Genomic DNA, 20,595 nt, shown 5'->3' with positions numbered 1-20,595 from the left:
CTCCAGCTATAAATAGTCACAGGACATACCTTATTTTCTTTGTATCTACTGAGGTCAGCTATGCAATATTCCTTGAATAATTTATCATAGTATTTCTTTGCAAGTCTCTTCTCCCTAAATCCATAAAAAGTATGTAGCATACATTTAGAAATCCAACCACAGTTTGCTGCTTTGAAACATTATCAAATAGGTAGCTTATGATATAAATATTAATGTTAAAAGAGGCCTAACGCAGACAGATGTGCTGACTATCTGGTGATGAACTGCTAATGGCAGGTCTCTTGGAAACTGAAGGACTTGGGGAAATGAGAAATAGAATTACTCTTCATTCATTACCCTTTGTGATATCTGCACTTTCATGGCTTCTTTCTCCCAAAGTATTCAAAACATTTTATAAGAAACATAAAATATCTTATTATAAGGCAACAATAAAATAATTATTTTTGAAGATGGGGGGGTCAAACAATTAGAATTAATATTGCCAACGATTACTGGAGGAAATTTAACATTTAAGAGTCAAGAGTCTTAAATGTTAAGTTCTATCCTTGATTTAGAAACTGTCCTATTAAGAGTTGAACGCCTTGAATCAATGATGACTAAGACAGTGTAGACTGGTGCTGGAGAGACGGCTCAGAGACTAAGAGAATGTACTGCTGTTCTTCAAGAGACATGAAATTCCCAACACATGCTGGGTGGCTCACAACCACCTGTAATTCCAGGGAATCAGCATCTTCTGGCCTCCACGGGTTCCCACATACATGTGGCATATACACACACAGACACACACATACACACACACAAATAAAAATAATAATATCTTTAATAAGTAATAAGCAAAGAGAAAACAGAATAAGAAAGACAAGACTGGAGAGACGGCTCAGTGGTTAAAAGCACTGTCTGCTCTTCCAAAGGTCCGGAGTTCAATTCCTAGCAACTGCATGGTGGCTCACAACCATCTGTAATGAGATCTGGTGCCCTCTTCTGGCTTGCAGGCATACATGCAGACAGAATATTGTATACATAATAAATAAATCTTAAAAAAAAAAATACAAGACTAAAACATCTGCTTCACTAGAAGCTAATGGTTGAAATTTCCAAGCCATCAAAATGGCAACACGGTTTAACCAGTGACAGCTCCTGCCAATCTGCTGATCTGCTGATCTGAGTTTGAACACTGAAACCACAATGCAAAAAGAGAACCAACTCTTTTAAGTGGTCATTTAACCTCCATCCACATATACATACAAAGTAAATAAATAAAATGTAATAAAGTTACCAAGTCATATCTGTTTCATCCTCTTCATTCCATAGGAATCTATGGTTTTCTCGTATAACATCCAGGTCTGTCTTATCATTCTCCCTAGGAAGCAAAAATTTTCATTTAGTACAAAAATAAGTCAGATTTAGATTAAATAGTGCTAAAATTTTTGAAACCTTGAATAAAAATATAGATAAAAGTACAATTCTATTTGGAAATTTTTACATAAAACAACTATTTCAATATTTTCAGAAACTATTTAAGAAAAATGCAAGAAAGGAGTAAGTTCAGTAGAGAAACAAATTCAATCATCTCTATGGGGTCTAATCATACAATTAAGGGGTATAAATATGCAAAGTCACCAAAGCAAGAATGAGAAAGTGAATAGACTCTAAGTGAGGAAATGGGAATAACAACAAGTGAGGCAGACCCAAGAGACCAGCCCTCGATGATAAGCAATGCTACATCTTTTCACCAGTTTCCTGGGAAGACTAGTGGAGAAGGAAGAGAAATAGATGCTCAGCATGGAAGCAGAAGAAACGCTTGAGCAGTGGGCTCAGTGGATGGGGAACAGAGTGGGACAGCTAAGAGAGTGTGCTGAAGTCTTTAGGGCCTACTACCCAGGAGGAAATTCATGCAAGAACAAGAGCCTCAACACAGGAAAAAATTCTGTGTGGAAATTCTAGAGTGAAGTTTCTAGTTTGTCTTACCTTTTTATTAATATTTTTTATCTTTTTGAGATTATAAATATAATTACATCATTTCTATCCTTCCCTTCCTCCCTCCAGCCCCTCTCAGATACCTTCCCAAATGCTCTCATTCAAATTCACGGCCACCTTTCCAACTGTTACACACACACACACACACACACACACACACACACACACACACAGATGTATACAATTATTGGTTGCATCCATTCTTTGGACACTCGCATGGCACTTTCTGGTTTGGGAAGGAGCCTTTCAGATCCTTTTATGAATCGTGTGTCCTAAGTGTCTGATATCTTCAGTAGGGACTTACCTTCAACCTTCAGAGAGCAACCAAGAGCAACAGAAATAGCCTTAATGTTTGGAGAGTCTCTTGGACATTGCCTTATTTTTACAGTCTAGCAATCCTGGACACTACAGTTTCCTCATCAAGAAGACACAAGTGTATTTCCCACACAAGTGTATTTCCCACACACACTGGTACTTCCCACAGCACTCTTGCCTCGACAGGTAAGGAAGCTACCTGAGGCCTGTTGCCTGGGAGGATATAACAGAGGTCCTAGAAAACCATCCATACTCACCCTACATCCTATGTAAACTTCACAACACTTACCCTAAGCGCTTGAAGTCCTCCCTTTTGCCACCATAGTACAAAATATAGTCATTTACAAACTTTGTGTGCCTTTGATACTGAAATGCAAAACATTAAGGATCTTAATAACTGTTCAAGAACTGATGCATTGGAATATATTACTAAATGAGAGATACATTACTAAATGGAAAGACAGAATGGCATGAGTCCATCTAGCATTTTCAAATGTCAGGCAGACAACTGCATGACAGACTTTCACTTTCTGCTGAAAACAGTTCAAGTGCGTATCACTTGTAGTATCTGGAATCTTCATGCATACATTATTCTTGTGATAAAAATGTACAACCATCAGGGAGAAGAGGGAGCTTTCTGTTCTGTTCCTAGACTGCACACAACCCCATTCTCTTATCCAGTCTAATAATATTACAAATTAAGAAACTGTGGCTTCTAAATTACAGGTAAGAAGTAGAAGTTATTGTCCATTATTACACAATGTAATAATCAATGATAATGTATATAAAAATAGGATATAATGTTTATAAAATTAAGTCATACCAACATTAAGGTTTCAAAAAGCAAACAAGAAATCAGAAGACAGGCATGGTGGCTAACACCTATAATGCCAGTGTTCAGGAGGCTGAGGCAGGAGAACAACAAGTGTTGTTCCCCTCTGTATGTTGTAAATATCACTGGTTAATAAAGTAGATGTTCTGGGCCTGTGGTAGGGTAGAGAAGAACTAGGCAGGGAAAACTAAACCGAATGCTGGAAGAAAGACTCGCTGAAACTTTGCCATGACCTTGTGGTGATGCACAGATTAATAGAAATGGGTTAAGTTAGTATGTAAGAGTTAGCCAGCAAGAAGCTAGAGCTAATGGGCCAAGCTAATTAAGACAGTTTCAGCCTGCTCTTCAGAGTCTGGGCAGCTGGGAAACAAACAAGCAGCCGCCTACAACACTGGCCAGTCTAGGCTACAGAGTGAGACAGTGTCTCAAGAAGAAAAGAAATGAAATAAATAAATCACAGGTATTTTTTTATTCCACAAAACCATGTATATTTTCCACACACTGTAACAAAATATATAAACATTTAGCATTTGCTTGTGAAGCCTTGGCAGCACTCTCTGCACTCAAGCAAACTGAGCTGTCTCAACTCCTGTGACTACATTCTTGAAGACACAGTTATTTCACTGGCCATGATGTGAACATGAAATTGAGGTGGGGGAGCCCAAATACCTCAAGGCCTGGCTTCAAACTCTTCAACTACCACTAAATGGGCATGGGACAGGAGCAGCTAATTTTTTCGATAAGGATCTAGGTGACAAATCTTGCAGGCTTTGCAGTCTCATGTCTGCTGTCACTGCTCAGCTCTGCTAGTATAACATGAGACAGTCAAAGGCAACAGGCAACTACGTCAGTGGGAGCTTGGCTTCCAAGAGAACCAGTAGACAAAGGCGCACCCCTCCAAATTCCTCATATACTAACAACTCCAACTTTGGGCACCATATATAAAAACAAACACAAGCCTGGAGAGGTGGTGACTGAAGGGCACATCCCTAGGCTTTCTTTGTGCCTCATCTATCTCAGATTTGGAGGTGAGACTAGCAACTAGAAAACACCAATAAGCACAGACTGAAACAATTACAACAGCTTTTCTCCCTCACCATTAAAAGGCCAAAAGTCATTATAGAAAAATCATCATCTGTTTTGTTGTTGTTTGTTTTGTGTTGAGACAGGGTCCCACAATGTAACCCTAGTTTTCTTGGAGCTTACTATGCAGACCATGCTGGCCTCAAATCCAGAAACCTGCCTGCCTCTGACTCCTGCATGCCGATACTGAAGGTGTCCACCACCACACCCAACAAGACCGCTAACTTTTAAGATAACTACTTCACTGTAGCTAAACATCCCAGAAAAAAACTGAGGTCCTCTGCTGCGGACAATGGTTTTACCCTATAAAGATTTGTTTCTTGTACTTGTTCAATAAAATGCTGATTGGCCAATAGCCAGGCTTCCTGTATAGGCGGGGTGACCAGGCAGAAGTAGAGGCAGGGCAATGAGAACAGGAGAATTCTGGGAAGGGGAAAGAGTCAGTCTGCAGCTGTCACCTAGACACAGAGGAAGCAAGACTGCCTTGCCGAAAAAGGTACCAAGTCACATGGCTAACACAGACAAAAGTTATGGACTAATATAAGTTATAAGAGTAATAAGAAGCCTGAGCTAATAAGCCAATCAGTTTATAATTAATGTAGACCTCTGTGTGTTTCGAGACTAAATGGCTGCAGGATCAGGCAGGACCGAAATCTCTGTCAACAGAAATCCCTGGCAACACTGCTACCATCCATGCCAGAAAAACAGCACCTATACTTTCATTTCTGCTAGTGCCCTAACACCCACAATGAAGGTGAAGAGAAGGGAGAACATGCGTTTAAAGCTTATGGGAGAGAAGACCCACTTGGAGGCTAAGCCAAGCTTCCGATGGGTTAAGAGAGAGAGAAAAAAAACAAACCTAGGACACAGTAACTTAAAGGAAAAGAATGACACAAAGTGAGTCAGATGACTCTAGAGTGATGCTTCCTTTTCTCAGTCTCCTGGAGCAGACCCAGAACACCCCGGGGCTTGCCTGACCTCTCCTGTTCTCTACTCTCCCCTCAGCAGTGCCATGAACTCAGACCAGACTGCCTCCAGTTCCACCTGCGGAACAGAGTGACAGCAGGCCTATGGATGGCACTAAGGCAGATTTAATTTTAAAACAGAAGTTTTGCAGAAATTTTAAAATAGCCAAGAACCAGGTGTGAAGGGAATACATTAAAATGATACTACAGAAGATAAGAACAGAGAAGGGAAATCTGGAAAGATTGACAAGAACAGGCTGGAACATCTGTTTAAGTTCATGGACTTTTTAAAGTCTATTTATAGAACAAAACTAATATTATTCATTATTTTTACCCCTGGATTTTTCCTATATATTAGCAATAGAGAATTATACCTGAAAATAAATGGCAAATATCTATATCAATAATTACTAGCCTGAAAATATGAAACTGGTCCTTCTGACTTGACAAGATTTTGATTCTTAAAAATTAGAAAACACGGTTAATAAGCAGATTTTGAAATATTCTATTGGTTATAAAAACAGGACTATAAAAAGGATACAGCATCCATAGCTATGAGATGAAACCTTCTATTTCTTGCTTCTTCCCTGTTTTAAAAAAAAGTTTAAGTTAACTCAAATACCCATATTTTATTAACATAATAAAATCCTCTTGTCCCAAGATTATAAAACAGCTAAAACCAAGGAAAGTCCTAACACCAGAACACCACACCTGTCCAGCAGGTCCGCGGCCACTTGCTTGTGGACCTTCCCATGGTTTTCTTTCTGAAATGGTTTTGTAAGCAGCAACTCATCTTCAACTGTCCTAGTGTATTAAAAAAATTCAAAGAGTTAGTTTTTCTTGAAGGATTCACCCTAATTCTTTGCACGTTCACGACTGCACAGCAAGTATTCTATTAGTGACCTGCAGCTCAGCTGCAGCAGTTTGAAGGAAAAGTTTCCTGCAACTACAGCTGAACACTTGGTTCCCTGCTGGTGGTGCTGTTTTAGGAAGGTGGGGCCTTGCTGGGGAGTGGAGCACTGCAGAAGGTCAGCGGTTTTATAACCTGCTTCCAGGTGCTTCCCTCCCTGACTGCACCCCCTTTTTTAGAAGTTTTGCATCTTATTCCTATTTAATGCTTGTAAAATGGAAATGACAAAACAAAATGGCTGGTTCTAACCAGCAGGTTCCTAGTTCAGCTCCTGACTCAATCATTTACCACCTAATCTTATTATTAGGTTATTTATCTGTAAAGTAGGAATAAGGATGATTTAACAATTAAAATATGGAAAAGAAAGGTTAACTATAAAGGCCACTGACCACAAATGAGCAGCCTGACTGATACAGATAAATGGAACCCTAGACCATAGTATCCAACTAAATTTGGTCAAATTCTATTCTTGCGTACTGCAGCTGGGGCTTCATGTATCTGAGGCAAGCATCCTACAAACTTAATTACCTCCTCAGACCAAAATGTAATGTTTCTTAATGAAAATCTAAAAAACATACATTGTTATTAATAGTATTTCATAATTATACTATTCTTTTTGTTATTCATGAAGATTGACGATCTTATAAAATGTTCAGTCCTAGTTAGTGAACCTAACATATTAGTCTCACTGTGCAATAATGAACCAACTTCTCTTAAGCTCCATTAGTATGAATCAAGCACTCCAATGTCAATACGTAACATGAAGTTTCTAAGCACCAAAAGTTAAGAGCAATGCCCCTAAACACAGCAACTTGAAGACATAGCCTTTAGCTGGACATGGCAGCTCATACCTGGAATCCCAGCACTTGGGAAGCTGAGGCAAGACTACTGTGAGTTTAGGACAGCCTGGGCCATATAAGGAATTCCAGGTCAGCCTCAACTACATAAACACTGTCCCAGAAAACACAAATGACAACAAAAGAACATGTCCTGTTTGTGACAGCCAGGCTTGTGTGCTGGATCTTGGTCCCTCCAATTCAATAAAGCTCCCCAGGAGTTCCCTCCATTGACCTGCTAGTTCAAGAAAGCATCACAACTGTTCTGAATTACAATTCATCCTCCACATGGACCTCACTTGGAAAGCAAGCACTAGCAACTAAACCCCCTTTAAGTTGTGACATTTTCAGGCACAGTCTTAACAACTGCAAAGCAAATAAAACAAAACACATGCAATAGCGAATCTTTCCTTTTCCCGCCATCCCTTTCAATAAACCCCTTCACAACTACCTCCAAATGTAAATCCGTCTATTGCAGTGTAATGAACAAAGCTCACTTGCTACAGCAGTTATTCCCATGCGCAATCTCAGTCCTAAACCTTCCAGTACTACTTACTTATGTATCCTTCATGTTAGTCCGGAAATAACGTGAACTACAGACCGATAAAGACTTACTTCTTCTTTTTGTTGGATTCTCCACCTTGCTCATCATCACTAAAATCCGAATCGTAACCTCCATGCCCGTGCATCTGCAAAGGAGTACGAAGTCAGCTATGCAGACCTTCGGCTGCCAAATATTCAGGAAACACAAGCGTAAAAAGTACGTGATCTCAAACAGCCACAGGATTTATCAGAGGAGGCAGGCAGATCGCTGTCTATGGCTATGTAGCTATCTAAACCTTTCATTGCCTTTGAAATAACAGACTGAGAGCTCAGAAGTGCACAAACGTTTTCCACCTTTAACTGCTATTAAGGAAATTAGCCGCTGGCCTTTCCAGTGAAACCTAAGACTGGATGCTGCTAAATGGCTGTATGTGTCACCTTCATCTGACTCACAATGTAAGTTACTGTCTAGTGTGCACTTCCTAACGATGTTTCAGCCATTGACAGACCCCCCCAAAATTTTTTATAAAGCCGAGACATTACTGCCCAGCACTTCAACTACACATTTTACATGTGTAGCTATGCCAACTGTGCAAATGGCATCACATTACAGTTATCTACAGTAATAATTACAACAACATGATATACAGGGTTATAGCCTAGAAAGAAACTAGTTTCCAGGCTGTCTGTGATGTGGGTGTGTGATGGCTGTACCACTGAGTAAACATGCTCTGTGATGGCTAACCACTGAAGAAACTGCCAGAAGATGTGTTTCTCAAGTGTCTCTTATTAAGCAGTAAAGTGAACTATATAATCACTTTGTCACAGGCACTGTGCTAAGTACTTTATAAACAATGTTTATGATTTTCCGAGTTAAAAACAAGTACTTACATTTTAGGAATGAGAAGGGTCAAGGGCAAAACCAATTTTACAAAGCAAGTAGCTAACCTGATCTACTTGATTTTTACAGCCCTAGTTTAAACTGTGTCTCGGGAACACGGTTAGTCACAACTACCCAGAATCAGTGTTTGCAAACAGTACACTATCAAATAATTGAAAACCTTCCCTTAAATTTTTAAACATGAGTTGTTTTGCTTGAGGTTTCCTCAGAATAAATTACGTTACCCCTTTGCTTAGTCAGTTTTATTGCTTATTTTTAGATGGACATTCTTGGAGTTGGTGAGAAGCCTCAGCTGTCAATCAATTATGTCTGGAAAGACATCTGATTCCAGCATTCCACAGAACCTGGAACACACATGAGCAGGGGTACTGATGGGTTGCCTCACTATTGGATGCCATCATATTCAATTCCTACACCTGAAGAAAGCCAGTCCAGGTCAGGTGACACTATTTTTAGCTTTAGTATTTGTGTCAGCAAGTGCACAGAACGTGGGGCACACATTAATAGGGGTATGACAGGAACCAGAGTAGGCAAACTGGCATTAACTTTAGCCTGTGTGTAGACAAGTACAGCTAGGACGATGCTTCCAATCTCGACGACCTTCCTTATGTGATTGCAACTCTTGGGACTTCATTCGTTAGATAAACGAAGTAGCTGTGTCCAGCCACTGAAGTCTGAGTCTGTAATTCCACTTCCAGACTTAGGTGTGTGAATACTCACCTCTTTTCCCTATCCCACCAATTGCTGAAGCCCACAGCCAAGCTCGGAGGCACGGGTTTGCATGCCATGGTTCCCCACCTTCCTCGGCTGACATCTACCGCTGCCTTATACATCGAAACTTCACAATTTTTAGCAGATCAACACATTATCACAGCTGTTCCTCTAATCCTACATCCTCACTTTCTTCATATTTTGATGGTGGTCAAACCATAGTGTGGAGCCTGGGGCTTTAGCCGAATCCAAGGTCTGGCACAGATGCTTTTCATTTATCTTATCTTTTTCAAAGAGAGTATTCCTTAATCTTTCTGAGCCTCGGCTTCCCCACTTACGTAAAGGTTAACATTAGTCCGGACCTCGCAGGAGTAAATGAGCCACCAAGCTTAAAGGGTTTGGGAATGGTATCTGGCACAGTAAACCCTGTAAATACGAATTAGTATTTACATCCTGACCCCTCATCCCCGACACCACTTCCCTGCTCCGACTCCCCTATTGATCCTTCCTCTGGCAGCCTCACCAATCCCAATCTACCTCAACTCAGTAGCTTCACTAAAATCCTCTCACTCAAATCATGCTATCTATCGACTAGAGGTAAGCAAAGAGAATGGGGGGGGGGGGGGGGGCGGGCGGTATCTGCTGCTCCTAGAATCTGTCAAAATAAAAATTACAACCAACAGCTATGAGGAACCAGTTTCAAAGTCACTTCTAACACGCAATACGCCCACGGCCCTCCTTACACACCCCTTCCCTTCCGCTCCTCTCTGTTTGGCAAGTTCGTCCCAAGAGTCGTGGCAGCTGCAACGACGACCCACGGCCTCAGCGAGCCGCTGCAGGTCCGTGCCGGTCCTACCGAGCCGCGCAGCGACGCCGCAAGCGCCACCGCCACCGCCCGCCGCACGCCCGTCCCTACGGGTACCGGCTGGGAGCAGCTTCCGGCCGGCTCAGGGGCGTGTCACTGCTACAAGGCACCGATCTCCGGCGCTCCGACCTGGTGCTGCAGTCAGAACGGCTCGGGGGGGAAACAAGGACGGCGGGAGTAAAGGCCCGGAAGAGGAAGCGGAGGTTGTGGTCCTCCATTCCCTCCTGTGCCACCTCCCTATCCCTCTGGGGAATCCAACATGTAGTACAATGTGGCACTGCCCGTAGCCCAGCCCACATCCTTCACTGGAAAAGATATCTCGCTATAGAAACAGCCTGTCGCCTGCGGTCCTCTCTCTAGTAACCTTAGTAACGCCTCCACGGAGCATCCTCGCCCAGAAAGCGGCTCAGCCTCAGATCTGCCTTATTACCCTCCTCTTCCCCCAGGAAAACAGTGCTCATAATTAGAACAAAAATAGCTTCTCCGCGATCCGCCACCCACACAATAGATACTGTTCCAAATGCAGTGCTGGCGGCTGAAGAAATCGATTTGGCGAGGAAAGGAAGACATGAGGAATGGGAGAGGTTTCACAGGGTGGCGGATTCTCGGCCAATAAGCAACCTGGCACGTGCGAAAGGGCATCCAAAATAGAATTTAAAAAAGGGAGGGGGCAAAATTAAATTATTTTAACCCCCACCAGTTCTTCCTGCATTGTGCTCGTACACTGTGACGTACCATTCTGCTTTCAGACCTTGTCTCCCTCCACGAGATCCATCTCGTCCTTCGCACCCAACAGTGTCTTTGAAATCAAAGGAGCTACTAAAGCATTCCTTGAATAGGACTGGCTTTCACAGCAGGCCCATTTTAAGAAATATTCTGGCACATAATAATACACTTTCCTTTTTACATCTTTCATCCTAAACAGCAGATAACAATATCTCTGTCAATCAGTTCAAGACTTCTTTTCATTCCTGGCAGTAAATTATAGATACATCCCGGAGCAGTAAGTGTGATCTTGTTAGTTACATGATTATAAATTCATGTATTTCAAGATGCATTTGAACTATACTGTGATAAAAATATTTCCTTAAGAAACTAAAGACAACAGGAAGCCTCATACTTTACTATTATAACATATTGAGTTATTTTGTGGAGCAGTTATTTTTGATAAATATCTAAATACAAAATACTTTGGTTTTTATATATTACTAATAAAGTCAAGAGCATCTGTACCTTATATCCAACTCCTTTATACCCGTTTGACATATATTAGAATTCTTGTTTCTTTTTAAGTGTCTTTTATCTGTTAACTTCGTTTCGCTTAACAACTCTGTGCCACTATTGTAGGCCCTGCATTTAAATTTTTAAAACTTTTTGTTTATACGTACATATGTGTGCCTGCTTCTCTGTGTTCCATTACATGTGGAGGACAGAACACTGTGTAGGAAGCCCTTGGAACAAGAGTTGGAGTGGTGTGGGCCATCTGTTGTGGGTACTAGTCCTCTAAGAGAACAGCCAGTCTTTCAACTGCTTTGCCAACTGTGGTGGTTTTGAATGAGAATGGTGCCCATAGACTGATATATTTGAATGCTTAGTCCCCATTTATTGAAATGTTTGGGAAGGATTAAGAGGTGTGGCCTTTATAGAGTCAGTGTGGCCTTATTGGAGGAGGTGTGTGACTAAGGTAGGCTTTGAGGTTTCCAAAGTCCAGAGGCCCAGTATCTCTCTCTCTCTCTCTCTCTCTCCCTTTCTCTCTCTCTCTCTCTCTCTTTCTCTCTCTCTCATCATCTATCATCTACATATCTACCTATCATCTCTATCTCTCCACTACCTGCCGCCTGTAACTTGTGGATCAGATGTGAACTCTTGGCTACTGATCTAGAACCATGCCTGTCATGCCTGTCTGCTGCTGAGCTCCTTGCCATGATCGTTATGAACTCACCCTCCGCAACTGTAAGTAAGCCCTCAGTTAAATATAAGCTTATAAGTTTCCTTGCTTACGGTGTCTCTGCACAGCAATGGAAGTGTAAGACTCCATCTCTCCAACACATGCTTTGCTTTACACATGAGGGAGAGAAGCACAGATTGGGACTCTGCAAGTTGACGAGGGCTTGGAGCTGGGCAGTGCTTGCGTTTCTATGCTTCAGCTTCTATCCCTCTGCTCATGGTTCTATGGGAAGTAGCTTCTGGTTTGATATGTGTGCCTATTTTTCATTCAATCAAAGCTTTCCTTGTTTGCTTTGCGGTCACCAGCTACTGGAGACCATAAAGACAAAATATATGCTATAACTAGGTCACATCACCTGAAATTGAAACAACACAGGACTGAAAACTTGCCTGATGGAAAATCTCAAGTAAGCAATTACAACTCAATATTAAAAGATACAAACATCCATCAAATAAATACTTGCTCTGGGTGGGGCAGTCATTCGGAAAATAGATGTGTAAAAACTGCTTCCTTATCTCAAAGACTAGCTAGTTGGAAAGACAGAGTTGTTGTGGTATGAGCGGCTAGTGGTGGGCCACTTCCCACCACTTGGCTGCCTGCATGGCTAGCTTTACCCGAAATAATTACACAGAAACTTTATTCTTTTAAACACTGTTTGGCCCATTAGTTCCAGCCTCTTATTGGCTAGCTCTTACATATTGATCTAACCCATTTCTAATAGTCTGTGTAGCCCACGAGGTGGCTTACCAAGGAAGATCTTAACCTGCGTCTGTCTGGAGTGGGAGAATCATGGCGACTCCCTGACTCAGCTTCTTTCTCCCAGCATTCTGTTCTGTTTACTCTGCCTATCTAAATTCTATCCTATCAGAGGGTCAAGCAGTTTTCTTTATTACTTAACCAATGAAAGCAACAGATAAGATACAACACCCACCTCCATCACAGAGTATATAAAATAATAGCAGTAATGTATTTTATCATACACCCTAAGTAGATGGTATTTGGAAACCTATGGGTCCCACGCTTTAAGATCTGTTATTGATGTTTGCAAACTGTAAATATGCATTGATATTATGTAACCCAAAGCAACAAAATGCTATGGTAAATATGAGATAATGGTGGGAGATTATGGATGATGTTGGTGGTAAAATAGCAAAGTTGTGTTTTTAATACTTACTCTGAATTCAGAATTTTAAAATATGAGTAGTAAGGGAAAGGTTGCTGAAAGAACCTGAGGGTAGACTGGCAATGTTCTTGGAAGCTAGGCTTTGGTGTTTGGTTCGTGCTAAAGGAAAGTTCTAAAATACGGGGTGGTATTTTGGCTCGGCGAGGATATGAAAATCAGTGTAGATTGTGTGCTTAAAGGGTTCAGCATCATTTCTGGCTCTTAGTAAGGTTTATTACGTGTTCACTGTTGTTTTGAAAAGAAGATACTTTGTGTAGTGTTTTAGTGATATATTTTCTGCTTAGTGAAATGTAGAAAGACAAGAATGGCTGGAGGCAGAAGGGGAAGTGCGGAGTTCATCAGGACAGATGGCAGGCAATGTTGGGAACTGAGAGAAATAGTTTAATAGTTGAAGGAATAATGGTAGATGTTGTGGCCAGTTGAGTGCACAGGATGAGGGATAGAAGAACGAAAGGTGTATCTGAAGTTGAAAAGATTGAAGGATTGTAAGCATTTTAATGAAGCCAGGAGGGTAACTTAAAAAAAAAATAGTCCTTGGTGAAATAACAAATTTGCTTGGGGGGGAGGGGGACTGGAAACTAGCAAAGCACACAAAGATATTAAAATATCTCTTCTGTGAAAAACTTTGATATTTGTGTACTTTGGTTTAGACATTCTCTACCTCTTTATTCTTTTCTGAAGATTTTTAACTCATTTTTATTTTATGTGTATTATTGTTTTGCCTCCATGTATGTTTGTACATCACATGCATACAGTGCCCCGAAAAGCCAGAAGAGGGAATCAGAACATTTGGGACAGGACTTACAGACAGTTGTGATCTGGAACTGAGAACCAAACTAAGATGTTCTGCAAGATCACTGCATGCTCTTTACCACCAGACCATCTCTCCAGCCTGTCTTCTTGTAGAGCCTTTCACCTCTCCATCTTCCCCCTGAAAACATAATATCATCACTGTCACCCCCTATCAAAAACGTCTCTGACTTCAGAGTCAACTAGAATTTCCCTGGAGTCATATTCCTGCCACTCACAAGTTAGACAATTCTGGCAAATGATTTCATTCCCTAAATCTTAATTTCCTCACCGATAAAATGGGACTATATGTGTATCTGTATTTCAGGGATTGATGAAGTTTAAAAGGAAGTGATTCAGACAAAAAGATGCCTTGCCAATAGTGACTATAATAAGTGCTCCTTGAAAAAAGAACCCAAATACAAACAAAGAATAAGTTTAACTACTAACTGCTTCTCAAGTATGCCCCCAGAAATAGATGAATATATACCCAGTTCTGTGGTTAACAGAAGAAGATTCAGTATGGTCTGTTCAATAGATAATTCTGGGTCAATGGAATAAAATAATATTGTGGGAGACTTTTTTTCCTGGAGGAAGCATGATACTCAACCCTGTTACTCATTCCAAATAGGCAACCAAAAACAGACCAAAATAACAATACCACTAAAGTCCAACTCAGAAAACTAGCAAGTTTCTGGAGTCACTTAGAGGAGCATGGGTAATTAGTTACGTACAGGAACACAGGCAGCTACATCACCAAAAGTTCACCCTATAACCCATGAAAGCAAGAATCCTGGAGCTCTCTGCACAATTTACAGGCAGCTCAAGAGGTCACTATCCCTTCTTCTGGACAGTATATAGCCTTGAGGAGGGAGATGCTTTCTGAATCTGATACGTTTCAGGGACTTCTTGAGACTTGCGAATTCTTTACTGGCTGAATCTTAAGGAGCCTTCCTTCAGAACTTACAGGGACTTGAGTTCCCTCATGTGTGAAATATTTCAATTTGGAGGAAATTGGGGCTGCAGAGATGGCTCAGTAAATGCATGCTGCTTTTACAATGGGCCCGAATTCAGTTCCCAGCACCCACATGAGGCAACTACTAACCGCTTGTGACTACAGCTCCAAGGGATCCAGGGCCTCCTTCTGGCCTCCTCCAACACCTGGTCCACATGCACATGCCCAGATATTTATAGACATAATTAAGAAGAAAATAAAATTTTCAATTTGGAAGAAATTGCCATACAACATATGGTTTAAAAAGTTAAGCTCGATTCCTGCCTAAAATGATATACAAGTTAGTTTTAAATAAAACAGGAAAACATCTTCATGGTATTTTAAAATATTTTTCTTAGAGCCAGAAAAACTTTCTTAAATAGAACGCACAAGGAATTAACCATAAGGAAACATAAATAAGTTAAGACATCTGTTCACTTAAAATCTTTTATTAAGAAACTGAAAAGTTAAGTTGCAGTTTGGGAGAAAAAGTCACATATGTATTCACAAATGCATACATACACACATATATGAGTATATATACATAGACAATAAATTATAGAAATATATACATGTATACACACATATTATATATATATATATATATATATATATATATATATATATATATATATATACTATTATATTAGGGGTTGGAGAGATGGCTCAGATGTTACAAGCACTTGCAGAACTTGCAGAGGACCCAGGTTTGGTTCCCAGCACACACATGTCAGCTCACAATCATCTGTAACTCCAGCTCCAGTGTACTTAATGCCCTCTTCTGCCTCCAGAGACACTTCACATATGTGATGTACATACAAGCCTGCAGGCAAAACACTCAGACAGATAAAAGTAAAAACAAATAACACTGAAAAATGTATCACATTAAAAGTAGACGTCTTGTAGGAAAAAATGGCAAAGGAGTTGAAGGAATCGTCCACAGAAAATAACAAATGCTGGTGCATAGACAGGAACACACTCATTTTTACTGTTGCTGGACAAATGCAGGTTGTGAGCACAGAACACGTGATTGCACACTACAGTGGATAAGGAGAAGGCAGCTGACCTAGTGATGGTGAAGAGGGGCCCTGACCTCAGCTTTTACACACTGATGCTGAGCATTGGAAACAGTGCTGTTAACACTGACATTGGATAAACATAGAATGTTCCATTTGATTCTTTAACAACAAAATGTTCACAGTCATTGAAAAACCTGAACTAGACTATTCATAGCAAATCTATTTATTAGGAAGGAAGGAAGCTAGAAGCAACCCAACTAAGGTAGTTGAATAAGTTTTGGGTTAAGTGCACAACAGAATACTATACAGCAAAAACCATGAAGAAACTACAACTAAATACAGCAGTGTGGATGAATCTATAAAACATGTAATGTACAGCAGATGAATTGCAGATGTCAGGTGATACATATATGCTTCTATCTATATAAAGAGCAAAAGCAACAAATATGATGATTATGTAAAGTAATGCTCATGTTAATCAGCTATATCTAGTTCTTCCACATTATAAATTTATTTCAAAGCAATGTTGTGAAGGTAAGTAGAAAAAAAATTTATCCATCGAATTGAAAAAAAAGGAAATGAATTTACAATCTTGCTGAAAGTCATTGGTGATGTCTAAGGAAACAAGACTAGAAAGGGAAGAAGACAGGAGGTGAGGGCTCTGAGAATGGGAAGGGCCTATCCTACCCTGGTGCTCATGATATGAGGGGCTCTTTTACAGATGAGATTTATATACTTCCATGTATATGTGTTGTAGCCAGTGGAAAACTGATATATGTTTGTAATAATATATGATATATAACATAATGTGTGTATATGACTGTCTATGGCTCCTAACAACTTTAACTGAAAATGAAAATTTTGTCAAAGCAATTTCAATTGAATACACAGATTGAAGAATGGTAGGTAGAGTTTAGCGTGCCCTCAGAAATCATGCCACACAAATGTTCATATAATCAAAAACAAACATCCTGTGGTCACCAAGACAGAGCAGGGGTCGGGAGGAGCTCTGTAAACGCTGAGACAGCACAGCCAGTACCCAAGGACCTTCAACTTGGGCAGAGTCAGCTTGGACTTCACAAGCCCAGATCTCGAAGGTATCTAGGGAACCTCTGCAGTAAAGCTCAGCTCTTGGTTAGAGAGAAAGGGTGCAACTATATCCTTTGCCAGCTGGTCAAAGGTTGTGTGCTCACTTGTCTAAAAGCCTGGAGGAAGCGGCCAATCAGGCTGGGGTGAGTAAATACTGCAATCTGAATGTACACTGGGAGACAGCAATTCACCAACTAGCTAAATGAATTGATTGTCTTTTTTAGGTCGGTTCCCAGGAGACGAGAGAAGAGACAGGCTGTCTATAAAACCCTTTGTGAGGCAGTAGTGGTCGAGGGACCTTGTGATCAAGAGATAGGAGGCACTTAGTGTACAGATGAGACAGAAGGCAGAGCCCAGGAACACGAAACGTCACTGGGAAATTGATGAGCTGGGTTCTGTTATAAGATATCTAAGGTTATCAAGGTTCCAAGCCTCACCCAGGAACTGCTCTGGGAAAGGCTAATGTGGGAATGGAGGGGGATGTGGATGTGTGCTGGGTGGACCTTTCTTCAAAGGCTGACCAGTCTGGGGGCTCTGGACATGGGTTTCCTCTAAGGGGGGCACAGTAACAGGTTATTTAGTACCCTATGGTGAGCAAGAACAGAAGCAGACCCAGGAAGCAACAGAGATGCCAGGAAGGTGCCTATCCTAAGAGAGGGGAAATCAGAAATACCTCAGACTTCATGTTGGAAATGCTTAAACTTCTGGAATTAAGTCTGTGCTCCAAGTTAAGTTAGCTTTGTGTCCTGAAGAAAAGGAGTATGGGAATGTTCCCTCAGGCCTCTCACACCCACAAAGGACTCCCAGCAGCCTCTCCTGGTGCACAGGAGACAGCAAATGTCACTAGCATCTTCACATTTTAGGAGCTCTAAGCTGGCCACGAGGCAGTGCACTTGTACAAATGGACAAGAGGACCAGATAAGCATGTAAGGACACAGAAGCCCTGAAGTTAATGACACCAGGGTATCAGGAGATGAGTCAGTATGAATGGTATGCAATTCCCCCAACCAGTGTCTTGACTAGCAAAGTCTCTGAAGCAAATTCCCTTTGCCTCATGATGGTGGTAACAAAGGGGGAATCCATTGCCTTCAGTCCGGGACTGGGCCTATATGGTAGACTTTGAGTGTAAGGCCTGCCTGGTGAGCACCCCTGCAAGGGAAGACTCAAAAGTACTGGAGAGATGGATTAACAAAGAAGAACGCTGGCTCTTTTTCCAGAGGATCCAGATTCAATCCCCAGCATCTACACGGCAACTCATAACCATCTGTAACTCTAATTCTAGGGGATCTGATGTCCTCTTCTTCCTAGGCTGGATGTGGTGCATAGATGTGTATGTAGACAAAACACCCACACACATAAAATAAAATAAAAATCTAAAGTTTTAAGCATCAAGAAAAAGAGGATGGTCCTGAAATCCTGGTCTAAAGCCTGTGCTGCCTCAGAAGATAAATCTGTCGCCCAGATTGAAGAGATACAATTCACATCTCTGAGCATGACATTAGGGTTTAGCCACATCCTTGGATGCTGTAAAACAGAGCAAGTGTTAAAGGAATTCTCCTCTTCCTTACCCTATCTTTTCTTGTGCTCTGGAAAACAGTTTACCATAAAGAATCTCTCTTTCCTATTGGACTTAAATAAGACAACAGGAAGGCTGTGATAGTCAATTTCGATTGTCAGCTTGACCAGAATAAAAGTGATGTATCAGTGCCTTTCCAGAGATTCAGCTGCAGTGGAAAGATCTATCCTGTATATGGATGGCACCATCCAGTGAGCTGGGTGTCCCGAGCCAAACAAAGCAGAGAACGTGACTGGATGAATATTATCGTCTCAGCTCCTCTGAGCTTCCCGATGGTGGACACAGTGTGACCAGCCTTCTCCTACTCCTGCCCCCCTGCCCTCCCTGATGAGATGGACAGCCCTCAAACTTTGAACCAAAACAAATCTTCCTTCCTTAAATTGATTATATCAGGCATTTGTCACAGAAGTGAGAAAAAGCAATATAAATAATAATATAAATAAATGAGTCCACCCAGACGCAGCAAATTCCCTCTCTTGCTCTCATAAATAATGGGTGGAACTGCTTATTCCACTGCCCCACTGACAAACTAAACTGCTTGTTAGCCAAACTTCAGTTAGCATTTTTCCTATCGTCAGATCACCGCCCGCCCCCGCCACACACACACACACACACACACACACACACACACACACACACACGGACCACCCTCGGGCTAGCCAGCACACAGTCTCTCCTGGGAACAGGCTAGTCTCTGAGTGAGACATTCTGATATACTAGCCCATCAAACCCTTTGTCCTTTTTCTCCACACTCTGTCCTTCCAGCTTGGTTTCTTCATCTCTGTAAGAGCATCCGCTTTCTGTCCAACTCCTCATAGATCCTACCATAGCAGTGTTCTCTCTATTGCGACCTTCCTCCTCTGCTTTGCAACAGTCCTCCTGCCCCGGCTGTAATCTTTTTAAATTAAGACTCCCCCTGTTAAGGTCAGATTGACATATTGCTTAGCAGTGTCTTTATGTGTGCTAATCTGTACAGCAAATTTCCTGACATAACAGTGTGTTATTAAAAAAGTTCTGTTTAAGGGCACAGATCGTAGCTAGGGTGTCTACTATCTCAGTGAGAATCAGGCATCCACTGAGTTGACCCCACTGGAGGGTTAGTAGCAGTCAAGAGTACGATCATTGTTGTTCCCTGTGTAGCGGTGGCTCCCATAACACCACACCCAGTTCCCCTTCTTACTTGGAGTCTATGTTATTTGGGGACCCGGTTTCTTTGGGTTTGTGTGGGTTGGATATTCTTTCTGTCTTTTAGCCACTCCTGTGGCCCAAAGGACCTGGTGCATCTCTCTAGTTCAGAATTGAGCTCTGGGCCCACACAATCACCTCTACACGTAGCATCTCTCTGCAGCTACCTCCAACTTCATGGCAAGAGAGAACCTGGTACCAGGAGTGGAGTATTGCCGTGACAGACCTAACTGTGTTGTTTATGGGAGGATTGCTGAAAGGCTTTGGCAGTTTGATCCAGATCTTGAGGTGGGATGACACAGGCCTTTAATCTGGGCCACACCGTCTGCTGGAAGCCTTTATAAGGACAATGGAAAAAGGAAGGGTTCGTTTGTTCTTCACCTGTTTGCCCTCACCTTGTCAGCACATCCGTTCCTTCACTGCCCTTGGAGCTTACTTCTTAGGGACTCCAGCACATACAGATGACCAGCGGAGACACCCAGCCTCGTGGGACTGAGCAACTACTAGATTCTTGGGCTTTTCGTTCACAGTTAGTCATTATTGAACTGCAGCCTGTAAGTCATTCCAATAAATTTCATTCATATATATATATATATATATATATATATATATATATATATAGAGAGAGAGAGAGAGAGAGAGATTTATTTCATAAGCTCTGTGACTCTAGAGAACCCTGACTAATACAACCACCAAGGACCACAGCACCCATGGAGCAGAGTCGGTAGCCTAAAAGATGTAACTCATATGCTGTGGATGGCTGGCCAAGCTCTCAGAGGAGCCCAGAATGCTGGTAGAAAGAAGGTGGAGTCAGGGAGAAATCACGCAAGCCACAGCCTTGTGGCAATACACAGATTAATGGAGATGGGTTAAT

General features: G+C 41.5%; 1 protein-coding gene across 2 annotated transcripts in view; it reads right to left on the bottom strand.

The window, feature by feature from the left end:
* The window catches only part of LOC121454357 (protein FRA10AC1 homolog), a 29,905-nt gene extending 19,909 nt beyond the window's left edge, over window positions 1–9,996 (bottom strand). Inside the window, exons 1-8 of one of the 2 annotated variants that reach the window (XM_041661655.1) lie at window positions 9,821–9,996; window positions 8,616–8,706; window positions 7,534–7,607; window positions 5,884–5,976; window positions 5,714–5,759; window positions 2,582–2,658; window positions 1,277–1,360; window positions 30–114 (exon numbers count right to left, since the gene is read on the bottom strand). In XM_041661655.1, the coding sequence (XP_041517589.1) occupies window positions 30–114; window positions 1,277–1,360; window positions 2,582–2,658; window positions 5,714–5,759; window positions 5,884–5,976; window positions 7,534–7,607 (459 nt within the window). In that variant the 5' untranslated portion in view covers window positions 8,616–8,706; window positions 9,821–9,996. The remainder of the gene's footprint in view (window positions 1–29; window positions 115–1,276; window positions 1,361–2,581; window positions 2,659–5,713; window positions 5,760–5,883; window positions 5,977–7,533; window positions 7,608–8,615; window positions 8,707–9,820) is intronic. The other variant, XM_041661656.1, reaches the window with a different exon arrangement.
* Window positions 9,997–20,595: the final 10,599 nt, after the last annotated feature.

The sequence above is a fragment of the Microtus oregoni genome, unplaced genomic scaffold, assembly GCF_018167655.1.
Source record: "Microtus oregoni isolate MIOR12 unplaced genomic scaffold, Mior012 000012F_ref0000307, whole genome shotgun sequence".
Lineage (NCBI taxonomy): Eukaryota > Metazoa > Chordata > Mammalia > Rodentia > Cricetidae > Microtus > Microtus oregoni.
The sequence above is the reverse complement of the archived record's forward strand: the minus strand, read 5'-3'. Positions and strand labels throughout refer to the sequence as shown.